This window comes from Epinephelus moara, chromosome 5, assembly GCF_006386435.1.
Source record: "Epinephelus moara isolate mb chromosome 5, YSFRI_EMoa_1.0, whole genome shotgun sequence".
NCBI classification, from domain to species: domain Eukaryota; kingdom Metazoa; phylum Chordata; class Actinopteri; order Perciformes; family Serranidae; genus Epinephelus; species Epinephelus moara.
This window is the reverse complement of record NC_065510.1, coordinates 2,133,110-2,149,906: the sequence shown is the minus strand read 5'-3', so window position 1 is coordinate 2,149,906 and position 16,797 is coordinate 2,133,110. Positions and strand designations below refer to the sequence as shown.

Below are 16,797 nucleotides of genomic sequence, written 5' to 3'. Positions count from 1 at the left end.
CAGTCTGAAGATGCTCTGTAGCAAGTTTGGTGTCAATTGAGCTTGCTTGCTGTAGCGCCACCATCAGGACTATTGGCTTGAGTTTACAGCTGAGGATATCTGGCATGAGACTGGACCTTTGTGCAAAGTTTGGTGAGTTTTCCCCCATGGGAAGTATGATTTCAGAAGAAGAAGAAGAAGAAGAAGAAGAAGAAGAAGAAGAAGAAGAAGAAGAAGACCTAGGATTACAATAGTGTCCTGGCAGCTTAGGCTCTGCAGCCATAGGCACAGCCCACACCTGGCCTAGGGTACCAGGTGGCACAGCGACCTTTTTCCAGTTTGCAATGAAAATAAGTTGATTCACACTGGGATTTTATGGTGGTTTGTTTGACCCATCAACTTCCCTGTCTGCCCATCCTATGCAGACTTTTCTCGCTCTTTACTCCACAGTAGTTTCACGGAGCATCAAAAAATGCAGCCACCCGATGTGTCTGATAGTAGGCACTAAAGGGTGCCTCTGTACGTCTCCGACCAAGCATCAGCTGTGTTTGACAAGTTGGGAGTGAGTCCAAGTTGGTTAGAGAGAATCCACCTGACCTCACAGCTGAGACTCAAAATGACATTTTGAAGTGTTGAATCAAAAGTGTGACGGTAAGTTTGAGCGTCCATCAGAAGCTCATGTGAAACATCTAGATGACAGAGTGAATTCACAAACACAAATGTACTCACAGTTCCCTCTGTGGTCCGACAGTGGCTCCACCATGTTGGGGTGAGGATGAGTCTGCTCAGTCTCGTCTGGTTCTGGTGCCTTAGAGGGGGCAGGAAGCTCGTCAGAGGCCTCGCCGACCTCTGTCCTGTCCTCAGCATCTGCAGACCTCTCCTCCTCTGACAGGCGCTCCTCCTCTGACAGGCTCTCCTCCTCTGTAACAGCAGCTTCCTCTGGATGTGTTGAAGCTTCCTCTACATTAGCCGTTGGGCTGCCTGTGGTGGGTTCAAGCTGCTGGTTCTGACTATCGTGTTGCTGCTGTAGAGACTCTGGAGGGACGGCTGAGTCAGACCGGCCTGAAGGGGATTGAGTGGCACCTCTTCCTGATCGAGAGGTCCCCTGTGTGGATGCTGGCACTGTGGGCGTGGCTGTGGATGGGTAGACGTGGCTGTGGTTCTCCTGGTGGCTTTCACCCACCTGAGAGAAGACAGAGGATGGAAGAATTTCTAAATGCTCTCTGGTGTTTACGAGCAGACCAAAACAAAGTACAGATAAATACTAAAGAGAACTTTCACGTCACACATCACTTGACTTGTTGTTATATGTTGTTAATATTGATTAGTGCAGCATAAACAGCGTCCTTACTCCCACCTCAGAGTCTGTGTCTGCAGCCTCCTCGGACTCCCAGGGCCGCTCTGCCATCCTGGCTGACAGTTGACCATAATAATCATACATGAGATCAGAGTCTGCAGGTGACGGATGCTCTGACTCCATCTGTTCATTCATAACAAGTTCATTGAAGTCCATGAGTCCAGCAGATGCCTCTGACTTCCTGTTTGTCTCTGTCAATCCTTCCTGTGGGTTGTAAACCACCGGCGGTCCAAAGGCCTGGTAGCGGCCGTAGAAGCCCCTGTAGGGCGGACTGGGCCAGCCGCCGATCAGCAGCACCACATACAGAGTGTTGGAGGAGGAGGTGTACTTGGCCTCCCGCCAGCACTTCTGCAGGACCTTGTGACCCCTGAAGTGTCCGACGGGCTCGTCCACATGGACCTGGTCCTCTTTGAGGTGGCAGGCGTCGTCAGGGGTCAGGTCCTCCAGGTGGAGATGGACTCTCTTTCCAGGATCCACCTGGATGGTCCAGTTGCACCACAGAGGTGGGTTGGAGCACAGGTAGTCCGGGGAGAAGAACTCGCCGGTGTCGCCGTGCAGCAGCTGGTGGCAGCTCCGCAGGGCGAAGAAGGCGCTGCCGTCACCTCCGTGTCCATCTGAGGAAGAGACAGAGCAACTGTAGACAAACACACCAGTGGTTCCACGTGTCTCAAGACAAACACAAGTTGTGTTATACATCATCTCTAATGTTCAGGTTCAGTAAACCCTCAAGGTCACTGGTTTCACTTTATCTTATAGTATACAGCAGGGGTGTCAAACATTTGGCCCACGGGCCAGCATCGGCCCTCCAAAGGGTCCAATCTGACCCACTGGATGACTTTGTACATCTGATACTGATGTAAAGGCTGAGAGGTGTCAGGTTTTAGGAGCAATGTTAAAGGGATAGTGCACCCAAAAATGAAAACTCAGCCATTATCTACTCACCCATATGCCGAGGGAGGCTCAGGTGAAGTTTTAGAGTCCTCACATCACTTGCAGAGATCCAAGAGGAGACTGTGAGACATGGGCACCGCGTTCACGTGAGACCAGTGAAAGCATGTGAACACACATGAATGCGGTGCCCATGTCTCACCGTCTCGCACAAGCGCGGTGCACAGAGAGGCAGTTAGAGCTACAGGCTACAATGAGGCTAAAAACAGAGTTCAAATGACGTTTTTCCAAACAACTTTTTATGTCGGGGCTTCAGGACACTTGGATCACTACGGACGAGCAGTATGGAGATATTTTGTGGTTTCAATTATGTGTTTTTGGACGTTTGAATCTGGGGCGCCGTCAGCCTCCATTAGGTGGAGTTGTGTTGCTACCTCCTCTCCCCTTGGATCTCTGCAAGTGATGTGAGGACTCTAAAACTTCACCTGAGCCTCCCTCAGCATATGGGTGAGTAGATAATGGCTGAATTTTCATTGTTGGGTGCACTATCCCTTTAAACGGTTTAAAATGCTGCTTCAGAGGCTTTTCACACTGACCAGAATACAGCACCCTGAAAGAACAATGACTATTTGTTGTGTTCACATGTTAAGATATTAAGCATTGTGCAACATAAACCAGCAGCTTTAGTACAAAAAAATCTGTGTCTGACTTTAAACTTAAAACAATATTGGTAGAACCTGTTGCTAAGGCACTGCTAAAGCTTTAGATTTATAAATGGTTTGTAAGGCAGGAGATAACTGAACCTGCTTCCTCAACAGCTTCCACTTTAGTTTGGTGTGGCGATGCCAGCAGTAAAACACAGGAGGGGAAATGTATGGAAAAATGCACATGTAATGACAGCAAGTAGTCGACTGTCTGAATGTGGAAAACATGAGACATGTTATTGAAATTGCACCTGTTTTTCTTAAGACATCTCAGACTGTTAATTATCTGTTTTGTAAATGGATTGATGCTTCCAGAATGTGTTGAAAAGGAAAAAATTCTAGCCGTTGTTATTTTTAGTTTATTTTGCAATGGTTTTACTGGTCCAGCGCACTGGAGATCAAATTGGGCTGCGTGTGGCCCATGAACTGAAATGAGTTGACTGTACCATAATACATAGCTTTATATTTCTGAAACGTAACATACTAGTTTACACACTGTATTGTAGCATAATGCACATTTTTATTTTTATTTTATTTACCTAATCATACACTTCTTAATGTCATACTATTATTTTACTTTCTTATTCTCTATCTTTTTACATCGGAGCGAAAGTATTTCTGATTCTGATTAAAAACTTGGAGAGACTTTTGTTCTTTAGTGTTCGTGGACAGTCAACATGTGGAGGACTGGTTTAAAAAATCTTTTGCAAACTTAAGGAAATTCCCAAGTATGAAAGTTGCATGAACGGCAGGAAATATCCAAATTCACATTCTCCTCATGATTTCTGCTCAGTCTTTTGTTCTTTAAGTTTGATTTCTGAATCATGTAAAACATAGTGTTTTATAAAGACAACATTCTCATTGTCAACAAATCCCAAAAAGAAAACAACAAAACCAACAGTTTGAAACATAACCACATTAAGTATAAATTGTTTTTTCGGAGAACTGCATTGTGGTCAGGGTGGAAAAACTCTGCTATACTGAAATTTGTCTTGTCTCCCAGGACGCACATAAATAGAAAACAAAATTTAACAAAATCCTACAACAAACACTACAAATCATCACAGACATTACAAAAAGTGAATGCAGTGCAAACATCAATCAATCAATCAATTTTATTTATAAAGCCCAATATCACAAATCACAATTTGCCTCACAGGGCTTTACAGCATACGACATCCCTCTGTCCTTATGACCCTCACAGCGGATAAGGAAAAACTCCCCAAAAAAACCCTTTAACAGGGAAAAAAAACGGTAGAAACCTCAGGAAGAGCAACTGAGGAGGGATCCCTCTTCCAGGACGGACAGACGTGCAATAGATGTCGTACAGAACAGATCAGCATAATACATACAAACATATAGCTCATTATCCATGAAGCCACACACTGATTTAACAAGTTGACAGACTGAGGAACAAATGAGCTCCTCAACCTGTTCAGGGGTCAGACGTAATATTACCAGACAGAGACAACGTTCTTTTAGTATACGCAGCTTGGAAACTTGACTCAAGCTCTTGAGCCACAGTCTTTGAGCAAGTATGCAGCATTGTAGCCAAGATGAACAGAGAGACAGCTGAACCATGCACTGACTCCATGCTGCAAATCAGAGATTGGAAAACACAACAGCAGGATCTGTTTGTTTGCTTTGAATGACCTCAGCCTCCTGAGAGAGTAAATACATTTCACATGAAGTTGCTCACTAAATATCACTCTTATTCTGAATATGACACGGGTCATGTTAGCAGCGTGTTCCGTTTAGATATTCTGAATTTAGCATTTTCTGATAAAGAGACGTGGGACATGCCGCTATTATTCAGGTTATAGCTACGTTATTTATACAGCCCACACAGAATATGCGTCTCACCTGTGGGTTTTTACTGCAGTTTCTCGTCTGTTTCTGGTTGGTGCTGTGCATTGTCATGGATGTGTTGTGCACACACCAACTCACTAACAGTTTGCAAGGCTGTGGGTCGAGATGCGTGCCCAAAGGAAAGCCCACATGTCAAGAAAGTGGTTGAAGGAATGAAAGACGGAGGCTGTGCACCTTTCTCTGTTTTCACATAATAAACGCCATGTTAATCAGAGTACGCACGGCTGCATGTGAACAGGAATATTAGTGGAGTAATCATTTTTGTTAGCCGTGTAAACAGCTTAGTAGGAAAATTGTCTTTTTTGGAATAAGGGCAAAAAACAGAATATCTGGTGCATGTAAACACAGGCACTGTTTAACCCTTTCTTGAAACCTGAATACTTTTAGCCGTCACAGGTGCGTCAATACAAGGTGTGTAAAGTCATCCAGTGGGCTGGACTGGACCCTTTGATGGGCCTTGATCTAACACCCCTGATCTAACTCGATGCAACAAAAGAGGAACTAGTTTTTGAATGTGAGGACAACAAGTGAATGTAAAAGTCAAAGTGCAGGTTTACAGGTGTGTGTGGAAACAAGAGGAAAAGTTGAAACTTAAGGAATGCTTGTAGGTGTTCCTGTCGTTTACTTGTCAATAATGCTTTGGTGTTAATGAGTTTGGCCTTTAAAGTTAGGAAAAGCAGTTTTATTTATTAAGAGTTGAGGCTGCTGTTATCCTTTATTCTTCTATAGTCCATATTTTCACATGTTCATTGTTTTTTAAATGTTCATTTTAAAAATAGGTGACAAATATACAAAGGGAAGAGATCAACAGTGTCAGTTTATGGTTAACATGAGCATGGTATATACTGAAATCTGCACTAGGGTTGGGGACTTTTAACTTTAGTTGATGCTTTTTAAAAAATAAACAAGTTGTATTAACGTAGTCTCTACAGATCCTTTTTTACAGAGTGTTTATTTTACCCTCACAGGTCTGCTAATAATCCTGAGCTTTTTTTAAATGCACGCAGAAGAAGAGTAAAGACATTCACATTTAAAATCACAAGAAAAACACCTGTTGCTTAATTCTCACCTGGAGGCTTGTTGGCGTCTTCTCTGTTCACCTACAAACACAAGAAAGCAAAACACACACACACACACACACACTTATGTTGCACCAGTTTCAAAGTCTTGACACACAACAAGCTGATTTCACAGCCTTACCTGTGAGTCACAGTGGTTCCACAATATGCCAGATATCAGCAGAAATATGAGCAGCACACTTTTAAAGCTGAAGCTATTCTTTTGTGGCATTTTACCACCAACTACAGCTTTGTCTGTTAAACTTCTTAAACGTGTGAAAAGATGAAGTTGAGCGTCACAGCTTCTGTTAAACTGCTGTTTTCCTTTCCTGTGTGAGCAGCTGAAATTCATCAGTTAGCTGATTGAGTTTCCTGTCGGTGGATGTTAGTATCAGATTTGTCCACCAGAGGTCCCTGATGTGTTTTACATCCAGTGTTTCCATGTACACCTCAGGTAAAAGCTTCAAGCTTAGATACAGTTCATGCAGCAGCAGAAGATGCACTTTACACTTATAAAACACACAGATGCACCAGCTGTTTGTTTCAGCAACTGTCCACAGAAAGAAAAATATCCAGTGTTGTAGAGAGGGGCATGGATAAGATGACAGATATCAAAAAGTATTATATCAAAAGTCTCTATCTAGCACTGCTGATCAAAATACTACTTCTACTGCTACTAATAATAATTATAATAATAATAGTAATCCATAATCATCCATCCATTTTCATCTGCTAATCCTGGGCCAGGTCACGGGGCCAGCAGGTCAAGCAAAGCACCCCAGATGTCCCTGTCCCCAGCAACACTTTCCAGCTCCTCCTGGAGGACTCCAAAGTGTTCCCAGGCCAGATGAGTTAATAATAAGAATACTAAGAAGAATTAGAAGACGACATTTCATAGAAGAAATACAACTAAAGTTTATTAACATTAAAATAAAAATTACATAAATGCTTACTTGTCATTTGTATTAAAAACACAAGAATAAGAAAATAGGATCAAATCTATTTAATCTTTATCAAAACTTTATTTATAAAAGACAAAAATACATTCAAAACACAAACACAGGGGACATTTATTTTATTCTTACAAATGGGGAAAGACTTGTAATGACCACAATGATTTCCAAACAGCAGAGCAGAGGACACGATGGACCCTGACGAATCTGTTTCATGTGAATCAGTCAATTTATTGCTTATATAAACCCAAACAGGCTGTAAATACACATCCAAATACACAGGGTGAGTGCCCAGAAACAGCTGCAACATCACAGCTGGGATTTTTAAAACAATGAACACTGAGTTTCATAATTAATGTAGAAATGTAATAACTGTAATTATCTCCTTGTTTTGTGTATTTTTGGTCGTCGTCGTACTGAAATAGTTGTTTTACTTCACAGCTCCAATTGTCTTCTGTCTCTCTTGCTACAGTTTGGACCAAACTTTAAATACATACCAAATACTTTTATCATTAAACAATTCTTCTATTACTATTATATATTATACTATAGGGGAGAGCGGGGTCGGTTGGGACAATCAGCAGCTTAGACAGTACCTTGTTTTAAACCTCAGAGTTGAGACCTGAATAGTCAGTTCATCACATTTTATTCACGTTTTTAAATCTCCAGCAGCTTTGTAAACTTTTGAAACTTCTGTAATTTTTTAATCTGCCAGACTGTTTTTAGTTATGCTGCTTGCTGTCACCGTTGTCCTGCCACTATTACCGTGACATGAGAGGCCTTGGCACGGTCAAGCTCAACACAACAGCAGCCTGGACTCCAGCCACATCCCTGAATCCAGAAACAGAACAAAAAGACTTCCTGACAACTTTTTCCACCTCCAGAGTGGATTCCACCATTTTATGATAATGATGTAGTCCAAGTATTAGTTCTTTTTCAGTTATTTTTTCCCTACCCTTTTTCCCTCTCCGTTTTCTCTCTCCTTTCACATATGCTTAGATAAAACCACCACTTGATTATATCTTACTGATTCTTATTTACCATTGTGCTTGACTGGTTTCGTTCTTACTTGTCTGACAGGAAATTCTTTGTTAGCCTAGGTGAGTTTGTATCACAGACATTTGATGTTGAGTATGGTGTACCTCAGGGGAGCATCCTTGGTCCTGTTCTCTTTTCTTTATATATGCTCCCTCTAGGTAAAATAATGAGCCATCATAATGTCCATTATCATTGTTATACGGATAATATGCAATTATATATCTCTTTAAACGCTCTTTTTCCTGTCTTAAGGCCCTGACACACCAAGCCGACGGTCGGCCGTCGACCAAAGTCGGGCCGTCGGTGAGCGTCTGTCGCCCTAGTTTTTGCGGTGTGTCCCACACCGTCAGCACTTCGGCGTCGGCCGATTGAGCATGTTGAATCGGCGGCGGAGCTTGTCGGTGAGAGAGATCACTCTGATTGGCTGTTTAGGTTTTATTTCCTCGCCCCTGTAGCGAGTGAATCTGCCTGTAGTGAAACCGGGGCTAACCTGTGCTTCCTCCTCAGGCTCCACTTCACTCAGCTGCCCCACAGACCCGCTGCTTCTTCCCACTTTAACCTGAATAACAAACCGGAGCTAGCTGGGAGCGGCTAGCAGAGCGTTAGCCGCAGCATGACTGGAGGGAAGCACAGCCAGTTAGCCTCCGCTAGTCTCTGAGCTAGCCCCGGCTCTCCGTTTGGTTCCAACCGGAGCACCGAGCCCTGGTTTGTTATTCAGGTTAAAGTGGGAAGAAGCACTTGTGGGAAGGTGCTGCGGTGCTCGGCTGCACAGATAGAAAACCCCTCGGCTGACAGGATGTACCACTCTCTCACTCTGCTCTCTCTCACGCAGGCGCAGAACGTACATGCTACTTGGCCGTCGGATGTAGTCCGTGTAGTGTGTTCAAATGCAACTGACACAGGGCGACAACAGTTGGCTTTCGTCGCCGCTAGTTCTTTGATGTCGGTTTGGTGTGTCTGCACCTTTACGCATTTGGATGAATACATTTTTTTTTTTTAAACTACACCAGCAGAAAATAGAGATTTTACTTGTTGGTCCACCAGAAGAAAGGCAGAAACTTCAGTCAAAGTTTGGTAGTCTGTCCCAGCAGATTAAATCACATGTCACAAACCTGGGTGTGATTTTAGACTCTGATCTTAATTTTATTAGCCATTTTAACAGAGTTGCAAAAACATATTTTTTTCACCTCAGAAACATTGCCAAAATTAGACCTTTCTTTTTTTTAACTCAGAACGATGCTGGAACACTTATACATGCTTTTATCTGCAACTTCCTTCTTACTGGTCTCCCTAAAAAGTCTTTTAAGAAACTACAAGTTATTCAGAACGCTGCAGCCAGGATTTTAACAAATACGAAAAATAGAGATCACATTAGCCCTCAGCTTGCATCATTGCACTGGTTGCCTGTTTCTTTTGGAATTGATTTTAAAGTTCTTTTACTCATTTATAAAGCCTTAAATAATCTAGCACCATCTTATATCAGTTATTGCCTTTCTTCTTATGCCCCAACAAGAACTCTCAGATCTTCCATCTTAGCTGTTCCTAAGGTGTCCCACAAGAGAACTGGTGAAGCTGCTTTCTGTTTTTATGGCCCTGAACTATGGAACACTCTCCCTTTGGATCTGAGAATGGCAGTCTCCCTAGCTATTTTTAAAAAGAAATTAAAGACCTATCTTTTTAAATTGTGTTTTAATACAGGTTGATTTTATTTATTTTATCAACAAACTTTTCGGCCCCTGTTCTATGTGCCACTAAGCAGAAAGAATGTGAAGTACTCTTTTATGTCTTGTCCCTGTATCCCTGACCTCTCCTGTGTTCACGGCTCGCTCAGGTATTTCTACGTGATCACATTGCATTTGTTTGTGTGCAGTTAACATGCATGCAAGAATTTGGACTTCAAAAGAATATCACGTACACATGCTAATGTTTCAGAGAGCTCATTCATCAAACGTTTTCTTTAACATGAATATAATTCAGCTGGTGGAAAAGAAAACAGCAGACAAAGTCGCCTTGTAAACAGTCAGTAACTTACTTTGGTGACTTTAGAATAAAACTCAGAGGACTTGAGGACTTAACATAATAAAAAGATGAAACAAAGATGAACGTGTTCATTGGCAGTTGAGCTCAGGATGGATGATCCACGGCCAGATCGTTAACATCTCCTGTGGCGTCCGGCTGTGAACCAGGATCAGGCCCCTGTGGACGCAGGGGTTGGTCCTTTGCTTCTCCTCAATGTCAAAAGTCCTGAAGCCGCTGTGATCCTCAGGAACCAGCCCCAGCTTTTCCAGACACATCCCTGTGTAAACATCATCAATGGGATATAAAACTACCTGCTGGGATACATTGTAAAGACGTAGCGCTAACTCCCCAGAGTACAGATATCCTCCACCTCCTGCGTAAGGTGGGTATCGCCCCACAAACACACTCTCTGGGACAAAGTACTTGAGTTTTTTGTCTCGGTGTGGACCGGCGTTACTGATAACATCCCCTATGAACAAATCCTTGGCCTTCTTGTCTGACAGACCTTCCAGGAGGTCAATAATTCGTAAGGTGTTGACGAAGACATCATCGTCACCCTTGAGGACGTACTGGGCGTGGGGACAGTTTTGGCTGAACCACTCAAGGAAGAGGACCTCTTTCAGGGTAAGGTTGTAGAAGGTGTCCCTGTAGTCCCATTGGAGGATGTCATTGTGAAGCTTTGCCTCGTGGCCCAGCATCCCCAGCATGTCTGGGAAGTGGTCTACTGACAAGGTGTTGCCCAGCAGGAACACCGTCACCACGGTCCGATTGGTTACTATGCCTGCTCGACCCCACGTTTCTCGGATAGCTTGTCGCCGGTCAAAATGTGGGATCAGTGACTTGACCGCCAGCAGCAGGAAGGGTTTCTCATCACAAATATGGGGCTGATTTATCACCATGGGGTACGTCCTGCAGCGCATGTGCAAAAGAAAATCCTGGAAGCGCTGCGGCAGAGTGTTGTAGTCAGGGATTTGTGTGGAGACTCTGTAGTCCGGTTCACAGGGGTTGAGCGGCCTGGTTTCATTCAGCCAATCAGGAAGCTCGATGAGAGGGTTGCTGGAGAGCAAAAAGTTGACGATAGGGTTGTAAATAAAGTCCAGACGCTGCTGCTCCCTGTTCCAGAAGGATTTGCTCAGAACCGGCTGGTGCCAGAACTTCTTGAGTGGGATTCGAACCTTCTGACGGCCACTTTTGTCACGCCCAAGGTTCCACGACACGCCCACCAGGACGCAGATGAAGATGTTGAGCATCATCATCATGCAGAGCACCCTCTTCTTGCGGGCCACCGGCATGTTGCCTCCCCTCTGTGTCTACACAAAGGACACAAACAAAGATAAATCACTGAAAATCAACAAGCAACCATCAATCTGCAGAGTCAGGACTTACAACAAAGCCGGGATATAACGGGGCATTTGGAAACATAGAGACAGCTCAGTCGACCCTGAAGCCTTCAGTAAGAACAAGCCTGCCAGAACCTGGTACAGCAGTTCAATAGGAAGCTGGATTTCAGAGCTCAGACCGGCTGCAAACAAGCCCACATTTTTATCTCTAATCCTGCAAGAATGGACCCATGAACATTGTTTCCCTCATCCCCTCCTTCCTCCCTCCTCCTCTTCCTTCAGACAGGAATCACACGTTTCCAATTCAGCTGTGCACATGACGCCAGTTAACTGGCAGCAGTCTTTGTCACAGCGTGCTGACTGCACACAGAGGACGAGCACACACATATGAGTAACACTGTTTTTAGACATGACGTTGACGATGTTTTTCAGTCACTCAAACACATGCAGAAACTTTACACTGTTGACATCAACAGATTTACCACCTGATGTCACTGTTGGCACTACTGAGTAACGCACCTACTTTTTGGTTGAGATAAATTTCCAGCGTTACTGCCATTTTCACTGAGGTAGTAGAAATATAGTAAATAGAACTGGCAGAGAGAATTTTTTTTTGTGTGTTTATTTTTTTTATTCTGTTATCCATGACCAAACTAAGGGACAATGGGCCCCTGGGCGCAGATATGCAAAAGACCCCACCAACTCAAAACATAGGTTTTTTTGTTGTTTGTGTCTCTTTGAGGTCGTTTTGTATCTTCTTTAATTGTGGGGCATTAATAGTATATATAATTCAGTATGGGTGGGAATCAGTGGAGGATCCACAATACAATATTATCATGATTTTATATGTTTCGATATGCTGAGGACTGCCATAAAATATACTGCAATGCATTACTTTTTTCAACTGTATTATGTCCCCAAAGGAAAACTTTTTATCTAAAAAGATAAAATTTTCAGTCTGTCCATCTCACTTAAGCCATTTTTTTTTCAGGAAAAAATATATCTAGTGGGCTGAAAAAGCGACTGATTTTATTATTCTAGTAGGCTACGTGAAGTTTGATTTGTATTTGTCATATTAATAATTTATATAATTAAAAAAATGATACTTGGCACTGTGTGATGATGCAGTGTTGCCACACAAAAATATCATGATACTATGCTGTATCAAATTTTCCTTCCACCCCTATAATTCAGTAATATAACATAGATATGTTGATTCCAGTGCTTTACTTTTACCAAAATAAAATTAAGAATGCGTGACTCTCATTAGTAACAAAATATTTCTACACTGTGGTTCTGCTATTTTAACTTGGGTAAAAGATCTGAGCACTTCCTCCACCGCTGGTAGTTTGTTGTGCTGGAAAACTTTATCGCAGCGTTTCTAAAATCTAGTCCCTCATTGATATAAAAACATGGACAAAATCAGGTGTAGCTTTTTACTTACTGTTCTCTTATTCAGTGACACCTTGTCATGTGTTCTCACTCGTATATTACCTGTGACAGGTGTGGAGATGGTTGGTCAGTTGGGTCTGGTGGAGAGCCAGGTCTCTGCTGGCCTCGTGTGGATGAGCTGCAGGGTGGAGAAGGACGTCAGCAAGAAGAACCAAGTCACTGTTTCAGGAGCCATCTGAAGTTTAACACAAAGACAGGTTAACCAGGAGGAAATTCACTGAGGTGCTGGAACTATTTGGGCTGTAGGTTATGATTATGAGCCCAAAGCTGGTGATGATGATGATGATGATGATGATGATGATTACTTGACACGCTGTTAGACTGATACACTAATGCGATCTAATCACACAGAGGTGGAGTAACACATGCAAAATGTCAAAGGGACAATTAAACTTAATTTCAGGGCAAATGCAATAAACTGTCCGACCCTGTGTGCAGACAGATTATGAGTTTCTTTAGATTGTTTTCGGGCTTTTGCCTTTAATTGACAGGAGAGAGTGAAATGGGGGAGTGAGACAGAGTGGGGGGATGACATGCAGCAAATGGTCGCGAGCCGGAGTCTAACCCACGACCGCTGCAGCGAGGCATGACCTCTGTATATGGAGCGCCGGCACTATCCACTACACTACCGACGCCCCATGATTCTATAGCTTTTATAGCAGTGTATTGTCTGCATGTTCTCCCCGTGTTGGCATGAGTTTTGTCCAGGTGCTCCAGCTTCCTCCCACAGTCCAAAGACATGCAGGTTAATTAGTGACTTTAATTGCCCGTAGGTGTGAATGTGAGTGTGAATGGTTGTCTGTCTCTATGTGTCAGCCCTGTGATAGTCTGGTGACCTGTGACCTGAGTGGACTCCACCTCTCGCCCAATGTCAGCTGGGATAGGCTCCAGCTCCACCACCCCTCTGCGGCCCTGAATAGGATAACTGGTTACAGGTAATGGATGAATGGAGCACTACTATTAGCTACTTCTGTTTCCACTGCAGCCTTGTGACAACTTGTTTGGAAGAGACAGAAGTGTTTCAGTTGAACCTGTGGCTTCATATTCTACCAAATGAAAAGTTATATTGCTCCAACTGTGTTTTAATTATCTGGTAAGTTAAAGCTCCAGAGTGTTGGATTTAGGAGGATATATTGGCAGGAACGGAATATACTGTACTAAGTGTGTTTTCTTTGTGTATAATCACCTGAAAATAAGAATTGTTGCATTTTCTTTATCTTAGAATGAGCTGTTTATATCTACACAAGGAGTTGGTCCTCGTCTACAGAGATCGGCACGTTGCACCACCATGTTTCTACAGAAATGGACAAACCAAACACTGGCTCTCTTCTCCCTAACCCTATGTGAACTGGTCTCTCTGCCTGATTTTAAAGCTTCATTCGTAAAAGGATGAATGAGTGGGTTGGTACTTGTCATTGTGCGTAGGTGTTTTAATATTTCTACGTGTTACTGTAGATCTTTTATGTTTTTATTGTGTATTTGTTTGGCTGTAACTTTTTGTGTGCTGCTGTCTTAGCCAGGTCTCCCTTGTCAAAGAGACTGTTCATCTCAACGAGACTTACCTGCTAAAATATGGGCTAAATAAAAATACATAAAATTTAATGGGTAACTTTAGTATTTTTAAACATGGAGTCTCTTTTCCCCACATTTTTGTGTCTGAGTGACAAATGGGAACAACAAGTTTTTTAACTAGTCCAGTATTGAGCCAGAGTGCTGCAGACTGCAGCAGCGAAACAGGCTCACAGTGTCACCACTTGGGGCAAATGAGCACCATCAATTTACGTCCAATAAAACTTAATGTTTTTGCCACTGACAGGCTCAGATTGTGATTTTGAGTGTCTGACAACATCATAGAAAAGATCCTTACAGAGGTAGACCTGTTTGTAAGACAGTGAGATCCTATTTGTTTAACCAGAAACAGCCCCAGAATCACTATCGCCAAACCCACCAGACTCCATTTAAATAAATTTTAGCATGTATAGAGCCAGCATATTTTCACACCTAACTGGGTGAATCAATGGTTTATTTCTACCAAACCAGAGTTGGTGATTTTTGAAACAGTGGAACAGACACACCAATGTGGCTTTTGCAAGTTTATTTTGCTCCTGTCAAATTTGGATGAAGCTTTTTATTTTCTGATAATAAAATTGCAGTTTTTTTAAATGGAGTCTGGTTGGTTTGACCATAGCAATTTGGGTGCTGTTTCTGGTTGAACAAAAAAGATCTTAATCCTTGTACTGATCCTTTCTATAACGTTGTCAGGCAGCTGGTAGAATGCTTTGAGCACTTTAAGTGGATGTAAATTGATGGTGCACAATTGCCCCAATTGACTACACTGCAGCTTTTTTTGCTGCTGATGTCTGCAGCACTCTCACTCAATACAGGACCAGTTTCAAAACTTGTTGTTCACATTAGTCACTTAGACACAAAAACAGAGGTTGAAAAAACAGAAGTAGAAGAAGCACTGGGTGTTTCTGTGATGTCCCTCTAAGTGAGAGCACTGTACAGTGTATTAAAGGTTAATTATTAATAAACGCTTAAACTATTGAACAGCTGTCATTCAGGTTATAATGCACGGTGTCCACGAGCACCAAGTCAAACTAAGGCTGAGTAATTTCAGATGAGACGTGGGTTTTTCCATTTCTTCAGCGCTGTTACAACATTCCATATAAAGTCAGTTAATTCCCAGACAAACAAACCTTTCAGACTGGCTCCTCACGCCCTCGTTGTGAAATAAAAGACAAGTCTGATCAACAGGCTGCAGCTTGTGTCACCTGAACTGAAGCTCCTTCCTCATCCTTTAGGCGGCGCGTTTTGGAGATGTGGACGCGCACTGATCCTCATTAAAGTATGAATTAAAAATAAAAACCAGACTCCACGCTGATCCTCAAATGTCCGACATGCACATAAAGGTCACATCCTCCGTTCACTGAGTGGAGAAAGGTAGAAAGGTAGTGTACAAGCGTGCGTCCCTCCTGCGCCTTGCACGCGCTGTGACTCCTCCCTCAGGTTGAATGGGAGCTGACAGCAGTCTCAGCTGAGCTGCTGCGATACTGAGAGGCTGTATCGCAGCAGTATCGCAGTGCCACCCACCCTCTTCACTCCATCCTCAACATTTAACATCTTCAGCTCTGGTCTGACGTGCAGTGGAACAAGTGTTCACATCCTCTAATAAAGTACTAACACCACACTGTGAAAACACTCCAGAAAAGTCCAGCCTTACTTTAGATAGAGTATGTGTCAGTAAATAATGCTTTAAGTTTGAAAAGTAAAAGTACTCATTGTGCAGTAAAATCTCAGTGTTCTTCTATTCTATCTGATGCTTTTGGATTAATACACTGCTCAAACAAAAGTAAGGGATCACTTATTCATCACAGTCTAACAGGAAGTCAGTTCACCTTCAGGGATATCAATCTGTCCATTCAGGGAGCACAAGTGAGCACAAGGAAAGGGTTTTACATGTGGTGTCCACAGACAGCTGCTCTCTCCTTATCCTTCCTGACTGATTCTTCTCTAGTTTGGTCTCCTGCTAGTGTCCTTGGCACTACTGGTAGCATGAGGCAGTACCTGCAGCCCAGTCAGGTGGCACAGGTGGTCCAGCTCCTCCAGGATGGCACATCCATAGGAAGGTTTGCTGTGCCTCCCAGCACAGTCTCAAGAGCATGGAGGGGACACCAGGAGACCAGCCTGTGATTTTAATGTTTATCTTTGGTTTTCTCAACAAATTATATGATGTACATCAGTAAAGATTTTCAACTTGAATTATTTAGTCATCAAGATCTGATGTGTGATGTAAGTGTTGGCTTAATCCTTTTGAGCAGTGTATGACTGCGGCACTTATGTGTCATTTTCCTGCTGTAGATGTTTCAGGTTGTGCTCATTCTAACTCCTTTATATCCTGTTGGTTAGTTTAATCTACAGCAATGCATCATGTTTCATCATGTCATCATGTTTGTAGCATGGCTGTCCTGTGAGAACCACCCACCTCTAAAAAGTCAACTATGCACAGTGTCAGAAAAACAGCCCTGTTTTCAGCTTTGTGACGATGCATTTTCGAGATGATCCGAGAGGAAAGAAGTAGGAGAGTTTTCTAAATCCATGATCTTCAGTTTATCACAAACATTCAACATCAACACATCT

At 42.9% G+C, this 16,797-nt stretch overlaps 2 protein-coding genes across 7 annotated transcripts in view; both read right to left on the bottom strand.

Annotated features, from left to right (window-relative positions):
- The window catches only part of zgc:66455 (uncharacterized protein LOC393502 homolog), a 12,090-nt gene extending 6,001 nt beyond the window's left edge, over window positions 1–6,089 (bottom strand). For both annotated transcript variants that reach the window (XM_050043731.1, XM_050043732.1), the window contains exons 1-4: window positions 5,998–6,089; window positions 5,867–5,897; window positions 1,337–1,950; window positions 709–1,162 (exon numbers count right to left, since the gene is read on the bottom strand). In XM_050043731.1, coding sequence (XP_049899688.1) covers window positions 709–1,162; window positions 1,337–1,950; window positions 5,867–5,897; window positions 5,998–6,087 — 1,189 coding nt within the window. In that variant the 5' untranslated portion in view covers window positions 6,088–6,089. The remainder of the gene's footprint in view (window positions 1–708; window positions 1,163–1,336; window positions 1,951–5,866; window positions 5,898–5,997) is intronic.
- A 773-nt stretch (window positions 6,090–6,862) lies between these two features.
- LOC126389845 (N-acetyllactosaminide beta-1,3-N-acetylglucosaminyltransferase 2-like) lies at window positions 6,863–15,622 on the bottom strand. 5 transcript variants are annotated; one of them, XM_050043791.1, is made up of 3 exons: window positions 15,357–15,622; window positions 12,700–12,832; window positions 6,863–11,175 (listed from the first exon to the last, which is right to left on the bottom strand). In XM_050043791.1, the coding sequence occupies exon 3, from the start codon at window positions 11,155–11,157 to the stop codon at window positions 9,955–9,957; it is 1,203 nt and encodes a 400-aa protein (XP_049899748.1). In that variant the 5' UTR covers window positions 11,158–11,175; window positions 12,700–12,832; window positions 15,357–15,622; the 3' UTR covers window positions 6,863–9,954. The 5 variants fall into 5 exon arrangements, with proteins under 5 accessions (XP_049899748.1, XP_049899750.1, XP_049899749.1 ...); XM_050043793.1 differs by having other exon boundaries at window positions 12,700–12,775; XM_050043792.1 differs by having other exon boundaries at window positions 15,432–15,622.
- Between the last annotated feature and the right edge of the window lie 1,175 nt (window positions 15,623–16,797).

Bases quoted from the DNA above. Each gene is read 5' to 3' on its own strand.
- LOC126389845 (XM_050043790.1), bottom strand. From the start codon at position 15,454: ATGAGGAAGGAGCTTCAGTTCAG. The intron at 12,776-15,431 runs GTGACACAAGCT...TCCACCCTGCAG, and splicing joins AGGAAGGAGCTTCAGTTCAG to CTCATCCACACGAGGCCAGC. The intron at 11,176-12,699 runs GTAATATACGAG...TCCTTTGTGTAG, and splicing joins CATCTCCACACCTGTCACAG to ACACAGAGGGGAGGCAACAT.